General features: G+C 42.2%; 2 protein-coding genes across 2 annotated transcripts in view; one reads left to right on the forward strand and one right to left on the reverse strand.

The window, feature by feature from the left end:
- Nucleotides 1-3779, reverse strand: part of rad54l2 (RAD54 like 2) — a 17332-nt gene extending 13553 nt beyond the window's left edge. Inside the window, exon 1 of the mRNA XM_053227138.1 lies at nt 3628-3779. The gene's annotated coding sequence lies outside the window, so the exon portion shown is untranslated. The remainder of the gene's footprint in view (nt 1-3627) is intronic.
- Nucleotides 3780-4365: 586 nt separating this feature from the next.
- On the forward strand, nt 4366-16761 carry bap1 (BRCA1 associated protein-1 (ubiquitin carboxy-terminal hydrolase)). The gene is made up of 18 exons (XM_026935715.3): nt 4366-4583; nt 5687-5716; nt 5835-5889; nt 5990-6122; nt 6345-6464; nt 6651-6712; nt 8236-8378; nt 10316-10394; nt 10841-10964; nt 11105-11240; nt 11333-11505; nt 11956-12062; nt 12170-12488; nt 12709-12892; nt 13066-13304; nt 13609-13701; nt 13868-13940; nt 15323-16761. Exons 1-18 carry the CDS (start codon nt 4547-4549, stop codon nt 15454-15456), a joined length of 2241 nt encoding a protein of 746 aa, XP_026791516.3. The 5' UTR covers nt 4366-4546; the 3' UTR covers nt 15457-16761.
- The last annotated feature ends 545 nt before the right edge of the window (nt 16762-17306 follow it).

The following is a 17306-nucleotide window of genomic DNA, read 5'->3' on the forward strand; positions in this document are numbered from 1 at the left end:
TACGTCACACTACGTCACACTACGTCACACTACGTCACACACGTCTGCATGTGCAGTTTCAGGCATATTCACAAAAAGGCTCAGGAATGACGTGATCACGACTTTACTTCACTTTTTATTATTCAAGTCAGAGAAAGTTCAGATGGGCGAGAGAGAGAAAAACGATGGAGTGAAAGAAAAACACAAGGAAAGAAAGAAGAGAGAGAAACGTTGTCGTTATGCGCTTTTACTTCAGCGGCATGTTCCTGAGGAAATATAGGCCAGTAGGCTGAAAGAGTGCGCGTACACACACACACACACACACACACACACACACACGCACACACACGCACAGTTAAACAACATGAGCACAGCCTCTGCACACCTACACACTCTCTCTTACACACACACACAGACACGCACACACACAGTTAAACAACATGAGCACAGCCTCTACACACTGTCTTACACACACACTCATTTCATCGCAGTCACGACCCCCTCTCTCTCTCTCTCTCTCTCTCTCTCTCTCGGCTGTGTCCTTTAAGTGCACTAAAAAAAAACAAACAAACAAAAAAAGGATTTCAGCATGACATCAGCAAACACTGGCATGAAATCATGCAAACGAGACCAGCACTATGCAAATCACTTTGATCCCAGTGATGCAACGCGGTCAATAAAAGTGCCGGCGAGTTTAAACACGTCCGTAACGTGAGACTGTGTTCCGACCCGGAGGCGTGAGGCGACGCGAGCGTTCACCGGAAACGCAAAAACAGAAATATGCAACAAAACGTTTCAAGATGGCCGAATACTTCAGGAGCAAAACTCTCAAGATTGTGTTCGAGCTGCAGCTGTGGCTGATGTGGCCTTCAAATTACACCACAATATATTTTTATTTCTCTGCAGTAATGATATTTTATAATAATAATAATAATAATATGTAAATATGATTTGAAACTATTTTGAAATTAAATAAAAGTATTTATTATGTAGCGCGTAACAAAAGTAATCAGCGATCGCTCGCTTGCTGTTTCTGTCGTACAGTGTGCAGGTCACTGAAGTTTTTTTTTTTTTAATAACGACTGAGAAACTTTTTGGAGTCTTTGTACGGTGAAATCGCTTCCGTTCGCGTGACGTAGCTCCGCCTCCTCTGAGGACTGATTCGCCTTCAGTGTCGGCAAAAAACACCACATGACACAATTCTCATAAAAACTTATTAATCTGATTAAACTCACCCATTATCCATCTACTAGCACTCACCAGTCTGATCAGTCCTGATAAATATATTAAAGGTTTTACAACATCGTCTGCCGTAAGCGTTCCCTGCAAAGCCACGCCCCCAAAAACACACCTGAGCAGGAGGCGGAGCTTCTTGAAAACGATTGACAAACGAGTTCAGGTGCTTCTGTGCTCTGATTGGTCGGCTGTCGGTTGTGCAAAATGACTTTCCAATGATTGGAAGTGGATGTTAGTTCCTCCAGCGGGAGCGAGTGAGTGGGATTCAGCTCACAGGGAAATTACTAACGGCTCCTTTAAAGAGGAAAAAAAACAAACAAACAAACAAAAAACTGCTCTTACGGCTCGCGGAGAAGAAACAGGAAATGAGCACGAGCAGGACGGATAAACACAACAACACTGTGTTCATGCAGGTCTCACTACAGCGCGTGTGTGTGTGTGTGTGTGTGTGTGTGATCAGTCAGAGGACACACACTGATATTCAACACGTACATCATCATCATCATCATCATCAAACACACTGCCGTCTAACAGAAACAAAAACATTCCTCTTCAGTCCTTTAGTGTTTAACACCATGATGCACTGTACACACCGTGACTGAACCTCTCACACACACACACACACACACACACACACACACACTTTACAGTCAGGAGACGTTACAGACGTCCAGCAGCTCCATTCCAGACGCACATCACGCATTAATTATTCATCCCAGACCGAAGGCGTCATAAAACATAAATGAACGACCGTCTGTGTACGAACATCACGCAGCTGGTAAACAAATCAACCTCTCAGTGTGTGTGTGTGTGTGTGTGTGTGTGTGTGTGTGTGTGTGTGTGTGTGTGCGTGTGTGTGTGTGGGGAATAATTAAAGTTAAAGTGGATAAACTCCGTATTTTCGCCACAAATCAGTGAGTTTATCGTCGCTCTCTGATCCCCACATACACACTTTATTACATAAACAAACCTTTACTTTTTATTTTATATCCGTTATAAATATTATTATAATTAAAATATAATAAAACAGTAATAATAATAAATAATACGGCATCCGTCTCAACTCTGATTAACTATTAACAATAATTAAAATGTTTATTTACACATATCTGAGATTTAAAAAAAAATAAACAAAGAATAAGAAACAAAGAATATACAATGACACAAATAAATAAATAAATAAATAAATAAATCTGCAACCAGATAGTAAATGGAGTTGTCAAGAATAAAAGTGCAACAAACTAACAAACAAACAAATAAATAAACAAGCAAATAAATAAATAAGCAAACAAACAAATAAATATATAAATAAATAAACACATAAATAGATAAATCAATAAGTAACTCTGCAACCTGATAATAAATGGTAATAAATGAACTCGTCAAGAATAAAAGTGCAACAAACAAATACACAAACAAACAAACAAATACATAAGCAAATAAATAAGCAAATACGTAAATAAATAAATCCGCAAGCAGCTAATAAGTGCAATAAAGTGCAACAAAGAAAGAAAGAAGCACATTTGGAAAAAATAAATAAGCAAGTACATTTACACTAAATATTCAACAGATAAATATGTAAATAAATAAAAGTTTCTTATTCTACATTTTCTGAGGTGTTCTATCTTTAGCAGTAATAATTTATCTATTTATTCGAATAAACACTTTCATCTGTAAATAAGTTTTTTTTTTAATTAAAAACAGTATAAACATTTTTTTTTAACCCAGAAGGAAATGAGAGGATTTAATTAACCATACCTCAGTGTGCAGCTACACTAACACTAACACTAACATTAACACTAACATGACCTCTGACACGCTATAAACCCTCAGCACGTGCTCTAATGACGCGTTATAAGCGCTACATTGCAGTGCTGCAGTAATTCCATCACTATAGCGCATCACTAACACTATAACACACTCATTACATCAGGAGCCAAAGAACCCTGGCTCGGTCCCAAACCCCTCCCACTGCTCGCCTAGTGCACTACCTAGTAGTGCGCAGCGGGTGGGTTTCCGGCGCGCGCGCAAGGGGCTTGAGGTAGTGAAGAGGGCGGGATTTGGGACACAGCCGCAGCGCGGCGCTTTGGCCTAAAACACGGGCTGAGACGAGCTAGCCTAATATGCTAACTTCTATTGTGTGCACAGAGTCAGGCAGAGGCGCCGTTAAAATACTGATTTATAAACCTGTTCGTGTTAATTAGACTCAGTTTCTGCCAGACTGCATTTAAACACAGCCATTTTAAAAACTCCCACTAAACCGAATTAAACCGAATCGCTAGCACTGAGCATTAGCATCTTTCGCTAGCGGCTCCGAAGAATGAAGCTAATCGTTTTTTTTTTTAATCAGATTGTAGCACGATATTTCATCACTTTACATTTTGTTATGTTTTTTTTAATCTGCATTCTTACCTTCTGCACCTCCCTTGTTGAAACTGGACGCTTTGGCGTCGGAGCTTCATCAAAAAAACTATTTTTATTCACACCGGATTCTTTTATTTTTCCCTATATTATACAGTTTTCCACAAGTGCCACAGAAACATTCCGGACTGCAACACGAGCTAGCAGTTAAAGGTTCCGCTCTTCATACGGTTCCTGTCTAAATATTTTAGATATAATAATAATAATAATAATAATAATAATAATAATAATAATAATAATACAACTTTATTTATATGACACATTTCATACATTTAAAATGCAGCTCAAGGTGCTTTAGAAACACAAAATTAAAATTTAAAATAATAAAATAGCTAGATGATGTTTAAATAAATAATAACAGTGACAGAACCAAGATGAGAATAATAATAACAACAACACACAAATATTTAAAACAATATTAAAAGTGTGTAAAATGTGAATACAATTACAACTATTAATTACACTGAAAAATTAAAATAAAATAATAAAAAAACAGGAGATGAATTCCGTTCACAGCTCTTATCTCATCTCTATCTTATCTCTTATTTCATATTTTAGGTATTAAATGATTGGATTGACTATTAAGAATCACAACAATGCAGAAATCACAACACTAAAGAATGCAAAACGGAAGAAAATAACATTAACAGACGGGAATTTTTTCTCTCGTTTCTCTCTGTGTCCTTGCGACATCTAGCGGCTATTATTGGAATTGCAAGCGCGGCTTAGTCGCGGAATGATGACGCAATCAATAACTGACGGATTTTTTTTTTTTGTTGTTGATCTATTGTGTTTACTAGAAAGCTACAGTGATCGGCAGAAATAGTGAACGATTCCGAGCTCTCAGATTGTAAAGACATCAACATGGATTTTTATCTGAATTAACTGGACTTTATTAAAGATAATAAACATGAATAAAGGCTGGCTGGAGCTGGAGAGCGACCCCGGTGAGTGCATTAGCTAAGCTAACAGTAGCTAACGCTGATAATCACACAGTCAGTGTTTAATTCTGTTACACTACACACAGTGTCAATGATTAAACACAGTTATTAAACTCTCTAAATCTTTCCCTAAAACAAACAAACAAACAAACAAGTGTTCATGATGACTGTAATGATCACAGGATAAATACTGTGATAAATCTTCTACACATGACGTTATAAATGATCTCATGATGATAATGATGACCCATAAAAACCCAAACACAACAGTAACCCTGATAAATAAACACAACTAAATGACTAAAATATCCGATTAAGACACTTCTTTAACTCAAGAGTTAGCTGTGACACTCAAAAGTCTTTTGTTTTATACTATAAAGGGTATAAAACAAGGGCTTTAACCCTGTCTAGTGCACTTTATGTCTGTTCTTTTGGACTTCAGCCTGCTCCTGTTGTTTCTTAATAATTTATATTCATATGTTATAATTATTGCTTCTCTTCTTCTTCTTAATATTATTATTATTTTAAGCTAGGTCTGGGAGATATGACAAAATATCATGATGTTCTGATTTTTATTATGTTAAAAAAAACAAAATGTTTGATTATTAAAAATAACACTGAAGAAGGAAAAGAAACTGTTCAAATCTGTAGAATTTTATTTTTTTGAAGAATAAGCACAAAATTTAACACATCATCAGCTTCCAGTGAATTATTATTGTTTTCAAAACAACAACAACAAAAAAAATAAATAGAATAAAACTAATAAAAAAAGTTTCACAATATTCATGGTGTATTTTATCTGGATATTAATATTATATAGTCGTATCTAACAGCTCTACTTTGACCTGAACTTTAATATGTGGACTGTGCTATAATGATTATTATTATTATTATTATTACTATTATTATTATTACTATGAGAGCTGTTATTTTAGACCCCGTGTAGCGCACTGTGTGTCCCATAGCAGTGTGTTTATAAATCATTTTATATAATAAACTAATTATAAATCGTATTAAGACTCCTGGCAGCTCGCTGTTTAAGGATGTTCATGTAAGAAGCAACGTTAGACGTCCAGTGATGTTGTTTCTCTGCGCTTTGTTTTTTTCAGGTCTCTTCACACTGCTGGTGGAGGATTTCGGTGAGGAACGTTTCTTTACAGCTCACATTTACACTCGTTTCTTCAGCAGAGGATTTTATCTAAACTGACGTAGAAGTGAGACAGAATGTAACGAACCTGTTCTTTGTGTGTTGCTCAGGTGTAAAGGGTGTTCAGGTGGAGGAGATCTACGACCTGCAGAGTAAATGCCAGAGGTATTACACACACATTACACACACATTACACACACACTAACACCTGCGTGTTATAGATGAAACGTTCACGCTGTACGTCTGTTGTGTGTCTTGTGTTCAGTCCCGTGTACGGCTTCATCTTCCTGTTTAAATGGATCGAGGAGCGTCGCTCCAGGAGGAAAGTGTCCACGCTGGTGGACGAGACCTCGGTTATCGACGACGACATCGTTAACGACATGTTCTTTGCTCACCAGGTCAGTCTCGCATGCTTTACCCTACTCGGGTTTTAATAAGCGGGTCATTTATTCTCACAAGATATTTTTAGGGTTAAACATTTTCATCTCATTTGTGCAATTCTTGCAACTGTAACCTGCATTAATGCTAGGAATTTTGTGTCTGTGTGTGTGTTTGTCTCTGTGTGTGTCTGTGTGTGTGTGTTCGTCTCTGTGTGTGTGTGTGTGTGTGTGTGTGTGTAGCTGATTCCAAACTCGTGTGCGACTCACGCCTTACTGAGCGTGCTCCTGAACTGCAGCGGGGTGGAGCTGGGCAGCACGCTGAGCCGCATGAAGGCCTTCACCAAGGGGTTCAGTCCAGAGGTATACACACACACACACACACACACACACACACACACACACACACACGTTCACACATGTAACACACACTCATGTATATGCTGCTGTCCTTTCACTTATTTATGAATTTGGGAATTGTACCGCACAAGCTTCACTGTCACTTCTTTTTGTGTGTGTGTGTGTGTGTGTGTGTGTGTTTGTATGCAGAGTAAAGGCTATGCCATCGGGAACGCTCCAGAGTTAGCAAAGGCGCACAACAGTCACGCCAGGTACAGCATCTGCAGAGTACAATTACGACATGACTTACTGTGTGAAACAAACAAGGAGAGTACAGTGGTGTAGATTAGAGTAGAGTATACTGCAGTACAGTAGAGTACAGTACAGTGGTGTAGATTAGAGTAGAGTATACTGCAGTAGAGTACAGTACAGTGGTGTAGATTAGAGTAGAGTATACTGCAGTAGAGTAGAGTACAGTACAGTGGTGTAGATTAGAGTAGAGTATACTGCAGTAGAGTACAGTACAGTGGTGTAGATTAGAGTAGAGTATACTGCAGTACAGCAGAGTACAGTACAGTGGTGTAGATTAGAGTAGAGTATACTGCAGTACAGTGCAGTAGAGTGGTGTAGATTAGAGTAGAGTATACTGCAGTAGAGTAGAGTACAGTACAGTGGTGTAGATTAGAGTAGAGTATACTGCAGTAGAGTACAGTACAGTGGTGTAGATTAGAGTAGAGTATACTGCAGTACAGTAGAGTACAGTACAGTGGTGTAGATTAGAGTAGAGTATACTGCAGTAGAGTACAGTACAGTGGTGTAGATTAGAGTAGAGTATACTGCAGTAGAGTAGAGTACAGTACAGTGGTGTAGATTAGAGTAGAGTATACTGCAGTAGAGTACAGTACAGTGGTGTAGATTAGAGTAGAGTATACTGCAGTACAGTAGAGTACAGTACAGTGGTGTAGATTAGAGTAGAGTATACTGCAGTAGAGTACAGTACAGTGGTGTAGATTAGAGTAGAGTATACTGCAGTAGAGTACAGTACAGTGGTGTAGATTAGAGTAGAGTATACTGCAGTACAGTAGAGTACAGTACAGTGGTGTAGATTAGAGTAGAGTATACTGCAGTAGAGTACAGTACAGTGGTGTAGATTAGAGTAGAGTATACTGCAGTAGAGTACAGTACAGTGGTGTAGATTAGAGTAGAGTATACTGCAGTAGAGTACAGTACAGTGGTGTAGATTAGAGTAGAGTATACTGCAGTAGAGTACAGTGCAGTAGAGTGGTGTAGATTAGAGTAGAGTATACTGCAGTACAGTAGAGTACAGTACAGTGGTGTAGATTAGAGTAGAGTATACTGCAGTACAGTAGAGTACAGTACAGTGGTGTAGATTAGAGTAGAGTATACTGCAGTACAGTGCAGTAGAGTGGTGTAGATTAGAGTAGAGTATACTGCAGTACAGTAGAGTACAGTACAGTGGTGTAGATTAGAGTACAGTACAGTACAGTGGTGTAGATTAGAGTACAGTACAGTACAGTGGTGTAGATTAGAGTAGAGTACAGTACAGTACAGTGGTGTAGATTAGAGTACAGTGCAGTACAGTGCAGTAGAGTGGTGTAGATTAGAGTACAGTGCAGTACAGTGCAGTAGAGCAGAGAACATTTAGCTGTAAAAGTTCCTTCATTTGAAAACTTTCCGGGCTGTATGATCTTCGCAGGTGTCAGTAGTGTAGTTAAACAGGACGTTATTACTGACAGTGTAAAACACGTCTCTCTGCTCGCTGTGTTCTCTGGAGGCCCGAGCCACGGCACCTGCCGGAGAAACAGAACGGCATCAGCGCTGTGAGGACGATGGAGGCCTTCCACTTCGTCAGCTACGTCCCCATTAAAGAGCGACTGTTCGAGCTGGACGGCCTCAAAACCTACCCCATCGACCACGGTCAGCTCTTACACACTGTCACACTCTGTCCCTGTGTCCCTGTGTCCCTGTGTCTGTGTGTCCCTGTGTCTGTGTGTCCCTGTGTCTGTGTGTTTGTGTGTCCCTGTGTGTCTGTGTGTCCCTGTGTCTCAGTTTCTCTGTGTCTGTGTGTCCCTGTGTCCCTGTGTCTGTGTGTCCCTGTGTCTCAGTTTCTCTGTGTCTGTGTGTCCCTGTGTCCCTGTGTCTGTGTGTCCCTGTGTCCATGTGTCTCTGTGTCCGTGTGTGTCTGTGTGTCTGTGTCTCTGTCTCTCTGTGTCTGTGTCCCTGTGTCTCAGTGTCTCTGTGTCTCAGTGTCCCTGTGTGTCTGTGTCTCTGTGTCCCTGTGTCTCTGTGTCCCTGTGTCCCTGTGTCTCTGTCTCTCTCTGTGTCCCTGTGTCTCTGTCTCTGTGTGTGTCTGTGTCCCTGTGTGTCTGTGTCTCTGTCTCTCTGTGTCTGTGTCCCTGTGTCTCTGTGTCCCTGTGTCTCTGTGTCCCTGTGTCTATATGCCTCTGTATCCCTGTGTCTATATGTATATGTGCCTCTGTGTCTGTGTGTTTGTGTCTGTGTGTCTCTGTGTCCGTGTGTCTCTGTGTCCATGTGTCTCTGTGTCCGTGTGTCTCTGTGTCTATATGCCTCTGTATCCCTGTGTCTATATGTATATGTGCCTCTGTGTCTGTGTGTTTGTGTCTGTGTGTCTCTGTGTCTATGTGTCCGTGTGTCTCTGTGTCCGTGTGTCTCTGTGTCCATGTGTCTCTGTGTCCGTGTGTCCGTGTGTCTGTGTGTCTGTGTCTCTGTGTCTGTGTCCCTGTGTCTCAGTCTCTCTGTGTCTGTGTCTGTGTCTCTGTGTCCCTGTGTCCCTGTGTCTATATGCCTCTGTATCCCTGTGTCTATATGTATATGTGCCTCTGTGTCTGTGTGTTTGTGTCTGTGTGTCTCTGTGTCTATGTGTCCGTGTGTCTCTGTGTCCGTGTGTCTCTGTGTCCATGTGTCTCTGTGTCCGTGTGTCCGTGTGTCTGTGTGTCTGTGTCTCTGTGTCTGTGTCCTTGTGTCTCAGTCTCTCTGTGTCTGTGTCCCTGTGTCTCAGTGTCTCTGTGTCTCAGTGTCCCTGTGTGTCTGTGTCTCTGTCTCTCTGTGTCTGTGTCCCTGTGTCCCTGTGTCTCTGTCTCTGTGTGTCTCTGTGTCCCTGTGTCTCTGTCTCTCTGTGTCTGTGTCCCTGTGTCTCTGTGTCCCTGTGTCCCTGTGTCTATATGCCTCTGTGTCCCTGTGTCTATATGTATATATGCCTCTGTGTCTGTGTGTTTGTGTCTGTGTGTCTCTGTGTCTATATGTATATGTGCCTCTGTGTCTGTGTGTTTGTGTCTGTGTGTCTCTGTGTCTGTGTCCGTGTGTCTCTGTGTCCGTGTGTCTCTGTGTCCATGTGTCTCTGTGTCTCTGTGTCCGTGTGTCCGTGTGTCCGTGTGTCCGTGTGTCTGTGTGTCTGTGTCTGTGTCCCTGTGTCTCAGTCTCTCTGTGTCTGTGTCCCTGTGTCTCAGTGTCTCTGTGTCTCAGTGTCCCTGTGTGTCTGTGTCTCTGTCTCTCTGTGTCTGTGTCCCTGTGTCCCTGTGTCTCTGTCTCTGTGTGTCTCTGTGTCCCTGTGTCTCTGTCTCTCTGTGTCTGTGTCTGTGTCTCTGTGTCCCTGTGTCCCTGTGTCTATATGCCTCTGTGTCCCTGTGTCTATATGTATATGTGCCTCTGTGTCTGTGTGTTTGTGTCTGTGTGTCTCTGTGTCTATGTGTTTGTGTGTCTCTGTGTCCTTGCATCTGTATCTATACCTTGTATCTGTGTATCTGTGTGTTTGTATCATGCATGTGAACCTCTCTCACTCACTCTCTCTCTCTCTCTCACTCTCTCTCTCTCTCTCTCTCTCTCTCTCTCTGCAGGTCCTTGGGGAGAGGAGGAGGAGTGGACAGACAAAGCTCGGCGGGTCATTATGGAGAGAATCGGCCTGGCGACTGCAGGGTGAGACACACCCTCGCTTTTGTTTTTCACTTCTTAAACACACCTCCATTGTAACAGCGTGATGTTACAGTCGTCTGTATCAAACACTGTCATGATGTCAGTCGTGTGAGGAAGATGGCTGCCGCTGCCAGCGTCTCAAATTGTCCCTACACCCCACCTCACTGCACTACTTACAGCGAAGGAGCCATTAAATTTCCAAGCTACGTAGTACATTATACAATAAAACTATTCGTCTCAGTATATAGTGCACTACGTGTGTGATGAAGACTAGATTATTAAAATAATGGCTCCTTAACTCTGTGTAATGCGCTTTATATCCAGCATCTCCATATCATACCTCTTACTCCACCTTGTTTCCATGGATGTGGTTAAATTACTTTTAAGTTGAGAGTCTGAACACACAGACGAGACGTTTCCTGAGCCGTGTCTCCTCCCTCCCACCGCAGTGAGCCGTACCACGACATCCGCTTCAACCTGATGGCTGTGGTTCCTGACCGCAGGGTGAAGTACGAGTCCAGGCTCGAGGTGCTCAAACGCAACCGACAGATCGTTCTGGAAGGACTGCAGCAGGTGGAGGAAAAATAAATACAAATATTTATTTAGTGTAGACGCAGTTGTGTTAGTGTAGCAGCGCTCCATTACATCGTTCCTACTGGTGCAGTGTAGTTTAGTGTTTCCTGAAGCCTTTAAAGTTTATCATCTTTTTCCAGGCGATCAGAGCATCGCAAGCAGACACAACACAGGAGCGCAAGCAGCAAGACTCCTCCTCCGAGGACACGCCCCCTGCTGTAAAAAAGGAGGAAGGGTCAGATACACCAATAGGTCCTGCTCCAGCTCCGCCCACAGGTGTGTGTGTGTGTTTAATGAATAGCAGGTGAAGTCCCGTAAACATTCCATTAGCATCTGGATGGACAATGTGTGTGTGTGTGTGTGTGTAGACTCAGCAGACGTTGCGAGTGTTCCCGCAGTGTCCAGCTCCTCAGAGAAACCCAAAGCCACAGCGAAGCCCCCTACTCTGCCTCCAGGGGGCGCCACCACCGGCCCCAACCCCATCGTCCAGCGCCTGCCCGCCTTCCTGGACAACCACAACTACGCAAAGTCCCCCATGCTGGTGAGCCGTGAGACACCGGCGTCCGTCTGAAACCGCGCCAGATAAAGCTTCAGATCCTGAACAAACCTAAAATTTTAACTAATTATGATATAATTGTAATTGTGTTTATTGTTCTTTATAATTTTATATACTGTGTAATATCTTCTCGAAACAAAATACATTATTTACACAATATAAAACTATTTATCAAAGATATTTAATTACTTTTGTTTTCTTGTTATTTATAATCACCACATTTTACTTTCTGTTACATTTTTTTTGTTTCTTTTATTCGTTCTTTCTTCTGTTATTGTTTTTTCTTAAGCTTGTCCTTTATTGCTCCTTATTTTTTTTATTTTATTTATTTATTCTTTCTTTATTTGCGTTGTAATTGTATAAATGGTGTTTTAAATGATTGTTATTATGATTAGGTTGATTCTTTATTATGTGTGTGTGTGTGTGTGTGTGTAGGAGGAGGAGGACCTGGCTGCAGGAATGGCTCGTGCTCGTGCCCCTGGCCCCCCTCAGGCCCCGTACTCTGATGATGATGATGACTATGAGGATGAAGAGGAGGAAAGGTACAGAAAGTGTGTGTGTGTGTGTGTGTGTGTGTGAGAGAGAGAGAGATGATCACACAGAGATTGTGTGCACTTCACGATGGATCTCCGTGTATTTTGTTTAACAGGTTCCGCAAAAAGTCAGGCGTCCGTGGACGGGGCGTGGCCCGGAGCAGCGGCGGGGGCGGAGTCTCAGGCGTGGAGGGCCAGCTGGCTCTGAGCATGCTTGCCGAGAGACTCAAAAAAGCCGAGAGAAAGGACACCATGGCAACGACGCCGACGCCCGGCTCCTCCACCCTGAACGTGCGCACGGAGGGCCGAACTGGGGGCATCAGCATCACGCCCGCCTGCCAGCCCTCGCCCACGCCCAGCAACGAGAGCACGGACACGGCCTCCGAGATCGGCAGCGCCTTCAACTCACCGCTGAGATCTCCCGCGCGCTCGCAGGTACGACTGCTCCCAAACATTACGCGTATTTTTAAATAATAGCTTATTGTGAATTATTACGTCTTAAACGCTGATCGGAGTTTATTAGAAGCAGAACTATTATTTAGCTTTTTATAGTACAATATATAAGATGCTTTAGGTGCTTTTATATTAGAATATATAAGACGCATGATCTAGAGAAGAATATCTAGAGCAGTGGGTTCTTCTCGCCCTCCTCCAGGCTGCCACTCGACCCTCCAGCCCCGTGGCCTGCCACCTGAGCCGCGTGCTGTTCGGAGACGATGACGTCCTGCTGAGACTGGACACTCGACACAACCGCGCCGTCCGAGAGCTCGGAGCCCTGATCAGCTCCACGCAGCTACAGCTCAGAGAGGATGGAACCATCTACACACTGCCAAGTACAGGTACAACACACACACACACACACATAAGAACTTTCCTAAAAAGAGTAATGTACAGAATAATAAAGCAGGACCTCCATACGCAGAGCTAGAATATAAATACGCTCTACTGCAGTAATGTGTGTGTGTGTGTGTGTGTGTATATACATAACCAGTCTTGTCCTTGCTTTGCACAGACGCGGCGTGTGATGTGGTGAAGAAGGCTGGCGGAGTGGACAGTAAGGAGCCGAGTGAGAGGACAGAGGGAGGAGGTGCGGGTGGAGAGGTGGATGGAGGGAAAGGAGGAGCGTCTCGGGAGCTGAAACAGGAAAAGGAGATCACGGAGATGAGCAAGGACAAGCCGAACGCAGAGGCGCTGAACTTTGCCGAGCCCGAGGCGCTCACCAAACCGCTCGGGGAGAAATACACTCCTAAAGTGAGGATTGAGTCTGGATTATTAGCGTGTGTTCAGGGTGTCAGAATCTGTAGCGCCGCCCAGAACATCAGAACAGTGATGTTTTTCTGGCAGTCGGTATATTATGATCCTCCTGAGCGTATTGCGCCTGAGATAAAGATTCGTTCCTCCGTTTTCTCTCAACTTCACTGACGTGTTTTGTCGCTTTACGTTTGCTATTAATTTGCTATCTGACGTATTTAAAATTCTCTTCATTCTGTTTTATTCTTATCCTCTGTGTGTTAATCCTGCTCGGTGGTGGTGTTGTTTCTCTTCCCTGCTGTAGGAGTTGTTGGCTCTGCTGAAGTTTGTGGAGGCCGATATCGCGAACTACGAGGTGTATCTGAAAGAGGAGGTGGAGAAACGGAAGAAATACAAGGTACGAGCTCCGATACGTGCTTTTAAAAACCCAACGCCAAGTGAACTTACAACAACGTGCTTTAGTCACAGTACTGCTTTAGATTAAATTCTGTTCACAATTGAATGTAATGAAGTAGTAATGATTGTGTGTGTGTGTGTGTGTGTGTGTGTGTGTTTGAGTTCAGATTGATGACCAGAGGAGGACCCATAACTACGACGAGTTCATCTGCACCTTCATTTCCATGCTGGCACAAGAAGGTACACAACACACACACACACACACACACACAAAACTACTTATCCTTTAATTACAGACTCCGGACTTTGATCTGAATTGATGATGTTTTGTTGAGTTTGAATTTAATTTTAAATTTAATCTGGAAATCAACAACTCTTTCAGATTAAAGACTAAAAAAAATGTGAAATTAAAAATAAAAACAAAAAAAAACCCTTACATGAAAATGAAAAAAGGTTAATTAGGACTAAATAACACCACGCCAAGCGCTCGAGATCAGAGTTTCTCAGCTCAGGTGCTGCACAGTTTTAAGTTCTCTTTGCTCCAATTACACCTGATCCAACTGAATGCAGTCTAATTAACTCGTGCTGAATCGTGTGTGTGTGTGTGTGTGTGTGTGAAGGAAAAAAACTCAGGGCAGGGCAGTGGGCTTCCAGGACTGGTGAAATCCTCGATAAAAGATAAGAAGTTAAATTAAAATATAATTCAGTAGTGCAGAGTGAGAGTCAGACTGGAGGTACATAGCTGAGATTTTAATAAAATTAATAATAAAAATAATAATTTAGACAACGAGAAAAAATTTAGGATGAAGTTGAAACAAAAGTGTGAAAAAAAAAAGGTAAATAAGTATAATAATACTACTGCTGCTATTAATAATAATAATAATAATAATAATAACGGATAATGATATTAGGGAAAAATCAACACAGCATGCAATTAGAAACATAATCAGCTCAAAGCGTTTAAGATAAATATAAAAACAAACTATAAAAGTGAATAAACCGTGTAGAATGTGTGTCACTGCTGTGTTTAGTCGTGCTGTTTGTTTTTAATCTTCCTCTCTGAAACACGTTTTTAAAAGAGTCGAGTCGACGCCTGTAGGCGACAGTCTTCAATCTTCACGTCTCCTCCATTTCCTCTCCCACTCTCTCTCTGTCTGTCTCCACCTTTCTCTGATTTTATTTCACCTAATGAATGTCTCATTCTCTCTCTCTCTCTCTCTCTCTCTCTCTCTCTCTCTCTCTCTCTCTCTGTCTCTTTTCACTGCTCTGCTGGAAGATGAAAATAAATTGCATCACATTCTCGCTAGCTGTCCCTTGCTCTCTCTCTCTCTCTGTCTCTCTCTGTCTCTCTCTGTCTCTCTCTCTCTCACTGAAAGTTGTGTGACTCACATTAGTGAAGAAGTCGTCATGGAGACGTGTTGGTGTGTATTAGCGTGTAGTGATAACAGTCATTAGCGTTGAGGTGGGGTCTTTCCCAGCAGTGTGAGGAAGCCACATGATTCACTCTTAATAAATCGTCTGATTCCTGCTGGCGGAACTGAAAACTGCAATCTGTCTGTCTCTCATGCTCGCTGCCTCTAATTTGTGTGTGTGTGTGTGTGTGTGCGTGTGTGTGTGTGTAGGTATGCTGGCGAGTTTGGTGGAGCAGAACATTTCCGTGCGCAGGCGCCAGGGTGTGAGCATCGGCCGCCTCCATAAACAACGCAAACCGGACCGAAGAAGGCGATCTCGGCCGTACAAAGCCAAGCGCCAGTGAACACGGCCGGACTCTCGAACACCGGCACTGGTGAATTCTCTTAGAAAGGTGCTGATAAACACTCTAACTTGTAAAGACAAGAACTAGTGAACAAATCAATACAACTAGGACCTCTGAACACAGCCTAGCTCAAACACATTTAGGCTTATGATAACTTGCTCAGAAAAAAAACAAGAGCTAGTGAGATTATTACTGAAGACTAGCGCCAGTGAACATATACTGATTTAGAAAGACTGGCACTAGTGAACACACTTGAAATTTACAATAACTAGTAATGATAAACATGGCGATGTGGATAAAGAGAAGTGATTTATAAAGACTAGTGTGTGTGTGAACACACTCCGACTTCATGGATTAGAACTAGTAAACAAAATCCGACTCAGAAATGCTAGTGAACATACTCGGACCTATGAGCTCTAGCACAAATCTAATCCTGATGAAGATTAGTGCTAGTGAACCCCCCCCCCAGACAAACCAGGAGGTGGTGAACACACTTGTACATATACAGACTAGTGCTAGTGAACATACTTGAATTCATAAAAATTAGCGCTCATGAATACGCTGATACTTATGAAAACTAGTCCTAGACTTAGCAAACACACTTATAAGACATCACTGTGCACTTTGTGGCACAAAAACTATTGCTAGTGAACGCGCCCCACATTTACAAAAGCCAAGACGTGGTGAACACACACATTTCAACTCTTAAAGGCTAGTGCTTGCGGACACACTCTGATTTGTGAAGTGTACGCTCTCCAGATTATGAAAACAAAAAAAATAAAAACTAGCACTAGTGAACACACCCTGACTTGTAACAAACAGCACCACTGAGCAGCTCAAAACGCTCCGGTGCTAGTGAACGCACCTCGGCACGCTCGGCAGAACGCGTGTATCGCTGACTACAGAGCAAACGCAAAAAAAGACAAACGGTCATCCTGGACGTTACGGACAATCCGGATGGTCTTCACTGTTTCTTATTTAATTGTTGGACCAATCCGAGACGGTCGTGCCGGTCTCACCCGGAATAATCAGTGTTATGGGGAAAAAAATGTTTCGGATTCTGACCAAAATTCCAAAACTCCATGTTGTGTCATAATCTTACTTTTCTTGTGCAAACGAAAGGTGTGTGTGTGTGTGTGTTGGTGTGAGAGAGAGATTTCTTCTTCGTAATGTTTGTCTATCTGTACGTGTGTGTGTGTGTATGTGTGTGTATATGTGTGTGTGAGTGATTTCTAATGTCATTTCTAGATGTCCTCCTAAATAAAATAAACGTTACATTATAAAACCGTGTCCCTGTTCACTGTGTGTTTTGTTTTACTTTGTGCATAAGCTACAGCTTTGGCTCCAGTAGGCGGCCAATCAGAACGAGGCAGGAGGGGAAATAAAACAATAGCAGTACATTAATGCTTGATGCACTGGCTCTTTTGTTTCAAAGTACCTTTATAAAGTACCCAGTCCAAGGTTATGCCTTATAAAAATTATTCATATGCTTTAAAAGTATATAGTATACATACCTAAGCAGCGACTAGTGGGGTCCAAGCACCAGTTTGTGAGAAATGCCTAAATGGTGTGTACTGCTGTAATGACCTTTACTGATCTACGTAATCTCTGTGGACTGTTTCGGCATTACGAAGATAATGTACGATGTCCGTTACCGCATTTTTAGGAATATTAGTTGCAATCCCCTAAATTTTCAGCACTTTTCAGCGAGTCATTTGGTTCAGCGACCAATAAAAGCCGTCTCTTTAGGTTCTTATCGTTGTGCTTTTTCCCTCCATGTGGGAAAATTACTAATATCATGATTGTTTGTCTTTGCCTATTAGTTGCTTACATTGTTAAATAAACAACAA

This window comes from Pangasianodon hypophthalmus, chromosome 20 (assembly GCF_027358585.1).
Source record: "Pangasianodon hypophthalmus isolate fPanHyp1 chromosome 20, fPanHyp1.pri, whole genome shotgun sequence".
In the NCBI taxonomy this organism is placed as follows: domain Eukaryota; kingdom Metazoa; phylum Chordata; class Actinopteri; order Siluriformes; family Pangasiidae; genus Pangasianodon; species Pangasianodon hypophthalmus.